Source organism: Empidonax traillii, unplaced genomic scaffold (genome assembly GCF_003031625.1).
Source record: "Empidonax traillii isolate 1590-97213 ecotype Southwest subspecies unplaced genomic scaffold, ASM303162v1 scaffold331:size1191723, whole genome shotgun sequence".
Classification (NCBI taxonomy): Eukaryota; Metazoa; Chordata; class Aves; order Passeriformes; family Tyrannidae; genus Empidonax; species Empidonax traillii.
In genome coordinates, this window is record NW_020955524.1 from 58,270 (window position 1) to 64,269 (window position 6,000).

Sequence of the window (6,000 nt, forward strand, 5' to 3'; positions counted from 1 at the left end):
TTTTTCTGGAAGGTAGCAGCCCCACAGCCTGGGGACTGTTCTAATTATTTGTGGATATAGACAGCCCACGCAAAGGATAAGAAGTACAGTGAAATGGGCTGAGGTGTTCTCTGAGCTGTGTTGCAGCAGATGCAAGACACAGAGTGGGCAGGACAGATCAGGAGATAATGCAGTCATGAGTGGGTTTTCATAGGATGGGACCTTGGGAGATTTCTGTCCACCCACTGATCCCGATAGGACCACCCTCACAGCCAAGTCAAATTGCTAGATGAGAGCTGGATGACATAGATGGAGGTGCTACCACCTCTCTTGGACTCTAGAGTTACACTCTTCTCCTGGGACAGAACTTTTTTTCTTTCTGTACCATCTGAGTCTCCCTTATTACAGCTTGGCTTTCATTGCAAGGAAGATGCACTGGTGGCTTGTGTTCAACATGTTCTCCCCCAGATCCCAGGCCAGCTGGACCCCAGGCTATGGTGGTGCACGGGGTTGTCCTGTTCTAGGTGTAGAGCTGTGCACTTGTCCCTGTTAAATTTCACAGCACTGTTGTTGACCCAGTCCTCCAACTTGGTGAGGTCCTCCTGGACAGAAGCCCTGCCCTCTTGTGTACCTATAGCCTCTATGTCCTGCATTCCACAGAGCGGGAATGTGCTTGGAAAACAGAGATGTACTGTGGTGGGAACAAATGTGTGTGGAACAGTACTCACCAAAACAGCCAGTGCCTTGGCTTTTTGATGCATGTTAGCTTTCAGAACAGAATTTCAGCCACAGTCTGTTCTAATCAGATGGTTCAAGGGAATTTGGTTGGGAGCTTAGAGGAGCAAGCTGAGGTGGCTGCTGCTGTACCGTATGTGAATGCCTATTTCACTTCAGTGTCTAGCAGCAGCTTTAGATGCTGTTTTCTCTGTTCAGTACTCTCCCATTCCAAAATCAAGTATCTTGATGGAGAATAGCTTTGGTTATGGGTGGATGTTGGGCTATGTGTGAAGGTGATGTGTTGAAGTGCCCACCTGGGGCAGGAAACAAGGTTGCTGCTCTGATAGTGAGCCACAGGTCACTACTGCCCATTCATTTGGTCCTTCTGTGTGTGTACTTGGCACATCATGTTTCTAACCTAAGGCTGCAGTTTTTGTTGTACTGTGCTGGCAGGCTGTGCTTGTGCACTTGTCCTGTCCTCCAGCCTGCCTTCTACAATGTCTGTTAACTGTGTCCCAGTTTCACAGTCACTTTGCTGGCAGGAAACTTGTGTTCTCAAAAAGGCCTGTGTTACTTTTAAAGACCTCATCCTCCCTATTTAGAAGTCTAGAGAAAATCGTGTGTCTTAGATTATTCATCACAAGCATTATGAACCCTGCTGCTTGTGCTACATTACTTTTTCTTTATCCTTTTCTTTTCCAGATAAACCGTCAGTGCTGGTGCCAAAGGTTTTCCACCGGGCAGAACATGGCTGATGCTCTGCAGTGCTCCCATCTCTCCAGTTGTGGAGTTGTATGCTGACGGGGATCAATGGGACTTTGGACTCTGAAATGCTGTGGGGCAGGGGCAGCTCCCAGGCTGGGGCCTCGTGGCTGGAGTGGATGCAGTCATCTGGAGGCTGGGGATCACAACGAGGCATGAAGCAAAGCGATTGCTGCAGATGGCAGGGCTGCTGGCCAGAGGGAAAGCACTGGGGATAGGTTTCTGTGGACCCATTGATTGCGTGTTGAAAAACCATTTGGATCTCATGGTGAATGTAAAAATGTTCTTGGTACCATTTAATTCAGACCTGCTTGGAGGAAAGTATCTTGAAATGAGCTGTAGCTGGATTCCCTGGATTTGTTCCTGGACAAGTGAGTTTTGTGGCAGTTGGCCAAGGCTTTGTTGGGAAGTGGGTTGGTACTGTGAAACCTTTACAATTGCTCCACCACATAACAGTTGGCTGTGTCCCATGCAGCAGACTTGGGCGGTGGCTGGCAGAGCGGGAGGAGAAGCAAGGCTGGGAAATGTTTCCTGCCTTGTGTGCTCACATACGTTGTGCCATGAAGCTGGTAAGGATGTGCTGTAATCACACAGGGATGAAAGCAGGGCAGTCACTTTGCCTCTGGCACTTGCCATTTGTTCCTGATCCCTAGCCCCCAGCAGCTCCTGGTCTGCTGTGTCTGGATGCTCTGGTAGTGCCACTGTGGTACTCTCCATGCGCTGTGTCCACTGCAGCAGTAAAAATCTAGATCTTGGTCCTCCTCCTAGCAAAGCCAGCCAGGCATCTTTGTGCAGAGATCTGGTGAAGCAATGTGTGGCTGTGTTGTACAAACTGGCCCTGATCCCCTTGGGCTGATCCTGTCAGCTGTGCTTCATGAGCAGCCATTCTCCCTCTCCAGACGTGGAAAAGGGCAGGCTGAGCACTGGCACCACAATGCGGGTATCTCCTCTGACTGGGTGGTTTTGAGGACTTCTAAGATGTTGCTGTCAGTTTGTGCCCTACAACTGAGCCCTGGTAGCTGTGCTGTATGAGGCCTGCTCCATGCAAATATTTGATTTGGTATAAATCAATAGGAGGCAGGCATTTCCAGAGCCAGGATGTCTTCATGAGATGTGGATGAAGGTCTGAGAGATGAGGGAATTAAAATACTTGTGTTAACCTACAACTCCTAGCAATTTGGGGAGTGGTGGCAGACCTGGGATGGCTGGTACTAGTCAGCAGGCAGTATCACCAGGATGTGAGCTGGCCAGGCCTGCAGTGACATGTATCCTGCTGGGACCTGCTGCTGTGCACAGATGATGTTCCTCTGGCTTCTGATCCTTCAAATACCAGCCTTCTGTGCAAGGCTGCAAATACTCCCCTTGGCAAGAACTTAACATTGGGAAACGCAGGGCAGAATGCACTCTAGCAGGAGATTGCAGAGGCCAGGTAGAAGGAATCAAGCCACATACCTCACTTCATGGGGGGAAAAGCTGCCAAATGAAAGCTGGCAGCTCAATCAGCTTCATATCTCTTCAGGGTATCGTTCCAGCTTGGGAGGGAGCTTGGGCTCAGATTTCATGTGTTGACCTGCCACCTCTGGCAATGAACCTTCTTATGCCAGTGCGAGTAATTAATTGGTTGTGCTTCTGTGTTGCTGTGGGTAAACTGGGGACTCAAAATTGCCTATGGTGGCTGGAATAAGTGGAAGGAGGTGAGATCTTTGAATGGTGTCCCAAATAATGCTGGGAAACTCCCTTGTCCTAGGTCTTGCTGCCCATGAGACATGAAAGTCCCTGGTACAGGCAGAACTTGTGTTAGAGCATTCCTAGTGTCACCTGCCATGCTGGGCAGCCTTCTCCTCCTGTTTTACTGCTACTCACCTCTCTTTCCATTCTCCATAGGAAGAAACTAGCGATTTGTTGCTGTGACGTTGCGTGGAAACCACATTGTAAAGAAACCACAAACTGGAATCCTTTTCCAGCCAGAGGCCTGTTTCCCAGTGTGCCCATCTGATCTGAGATGCGTGAGCGCTGAAGGAGCGAGAGGACAGAGCAGATGTCTTACAGCCTGCTCCTTGGGACTGCAGCCCTCCAGCTGGGCCGGGCCATCTCCGCGGGAGCACGGCACTATCTGGCCTTTGCGGGCACTCAGTCTGCTGCTGTGCACTGAAGCTGTAATGCTGGGAGTGTGGCAGTATGGAGGTTGATCTAGTTGGGTCTATTTAATATGAAACGGTGATTGCTCATCCGCCCACTGTTTAGTAGCTGGTGTAACTGTTTTCATCTGAGTTTTTTTAATATGCAAAAGCCATTTAATTTTCTATGCAGTTCAAAAACATCTCCCCTTTGCAACTGCCAGGTGGGAGATCAGTGCAGGAGAACCAAGCCAAGTGGCTGATAGTACTTTTGATTTTGCTGTCACTGTCTTTTAAGGATGCATCCTCAAATCCTGTGCAAAGTGTCCCTTTGCGGATCCCCTCAGATCCCACTCAGATTCCTGAGCCCCAGGGATGCAGGCCCTGTGTTTTTGAAGAATCTGTAATTTTTCATGAGTTAAGCCACAAGGAAAGAGGGCTTGAATGCAGTGCCCCAAGAGCAGATACCTGAGTTTAAAGCATGTGTTATGTTCCTGCTCTTGTCCCTGCTCGGAGAATTACTGAACTGTTAGAAATGACTAAGGCCTCTGTGGAGCACCCTGCAGCCTTTACTCAAAGTGTATTATAAAGAGGTCAGAAAGGACTGGGGACTCAATTGTCTTCCTGTGGAGCTGACAATGAATCTAACCTCTTCGGAATAGGAGGAGAATCTCCTGGTACTAGATGCCTACTTCACTTGAGAGGACTCTGCTGGTTTTGCTTATTGGTTTGCAGACCCATTGCTTGTTGACCAGTTGTTTTCCTACTGAAACTGGTGCACGCAGGTTTGGAGGCAGAGCTGGCGAGCTGCTTTGCATTGCAGGACTTACGGCAGCTTGAAGATGTCCTGGAGTACCTTGTGTTGCGCTCTGAGGCAAAACCTGGGATTCAAGTCTGCATCCGTCCAAGTGAAATTCCCAGGATAACAGCTTTGCCTTCTGTGTCTGTGTAACATGAGAAATTGCGTGTCTCTAAGCAGCATACAGATCTGTAGAGATGAGTGAGAGGGACCCCTAAGGATGGTACTGCACATCTAGGTCATCTTAGGGCTTGCAGGGGTACTTGGAGGCTTCTGGCAGCTGTAGAGGGTCCTGGGTGGTGGGACACTTCTGCCTTAACTGTGCTAAAGGCAAAAAGGTCAGAGAAACAATGTTGTTTCCAGCCTGCCACAAGCCCGGGATGCCTTTGATTAGTCTCCTTCCATAGCAGTGCTATTCTTTCTGCATTCTGTCTCTGCTCTGAGCTTGGAGGATTCAGCTTTAAAAAGTTAAACAGAAATAGAGACTAGATTGGGGTTTAACATGCCTTATGGCCTCTCAGATCAGATGGAAGAGACTGGGGGCTGCAGAAGCGTGGGTCATCTCCCTTGAGCGTCCCCTGTGCCACAGTTTCATGGTGGCTGTGAAAACTTGATAGTGTATTTGGGTGCTGCTTTCCCAGGAACTCAAGATGTGCTTGGCTGTGCTGTAGCACTGGAGCTTACGTGGGGCCCCTTCCCCTTTGTACCTCTGAGGCAGTTAATGTTTGTCAAAGCAGTAGAGGCTCTTCACCGTGAGGAGACAGATACGGTTTTGTCAAAGGGAACTGCAAAAGTTATTTAGGAGCTCACTAAGTGAGGCGAAAACCCACTGGCTCACTCCTGCAGAGCCAGATCCCAGAGCTTGGTTCCTCTCGCACCTTTTGGACGGGATCTTGGGCCAGCATCCTTGGAACAGCAGTGTGGGGAGGTGGAGATGCTGCACTGCAGTAAGCACAAGAAGAGGCAAGCAAGTGGGCCTCAGTGTAGCACTCATCACACGCTTCATGGCTCAGTTCATGGACTGTAATTGCAGGTATTCATATAATCTACATCACTGGGCAGGACTCTGCGCACACACACACACATGCATGCCCAGACATACACGCACTACACCCACACTTGCCCACACATCCTCGCCAAAATGACTGAAAATAAAAGTGATCTCAATCTCCAGGAGAGTCTTGGCTGTGTGATTTCTTTTTCCTCTAACAGTGCCTCCTTGGGCTCTGCCTCTGGAGTGGTCTGCACCTAGGTCTTGTAGATGTGTGCTGTTAGCAGAATCATCAAGAGATTTGGCATCGAGAGAATCTGAGAATAGAGCCCCTTGTTTGGATTAGTATCAGTGAACCAGTGCCCAGTCCAGCAAGGCAGGTGATTTCTGGCAAACAGCTTTCCCCCCCCCCTGCATTTAAGGTGTTTAGTGGGTTTGTGATGCCAGCTCCGTGCTTCACATCGGTACCACGCGTGCATTCTTGTAGACCTTGGTTCCCTGCAAACCCTGCTCAAGTTCGTAGCAGGGTTGGGAGGCAGAGCACTAAGGCAGATGGGCCTCTGCTTGGCAGCAGGGGCGTTAGCGGCAGCACTAGGAGGGTGAATTTAGAAAGGGATCGAATCCCCTCCCACTGC

General features: G+C 49.6%; 1 protein-coding gene across 2 annotated transcripts in view; it reads left to right on the plus strand.

Annotated features, from left to right (window-relative positions):
* Positions 1-5,547, plus strand: part of MFHAS1 (malignant fibrous histiocytoma amplified sequence 1) — a 35,283-nt gene extending 29,736 nt beyond the window's left edge. For both annotated transcript variants that reach the window (XM_027891843.1, XM_027891842.1), the window contains exons 3-4: positions 1,399-1,829; positions 3,343-5,547. Coding sequence is in view for 1 of the 2 variants with exons in the window: in XM_027891842.1 (XP_027747643.1) it covers positions 1,399-1,402 (4 nt within the window). In the remaining variant the exon portion in view is untranslated. The remainder of the gene's footprint in view (positions 1-1,398; positions 1,830-3,342) is intronic.
* The last annotated feature ends 453 nt before the right edge of the window (positions 5,548-6,000 follow it).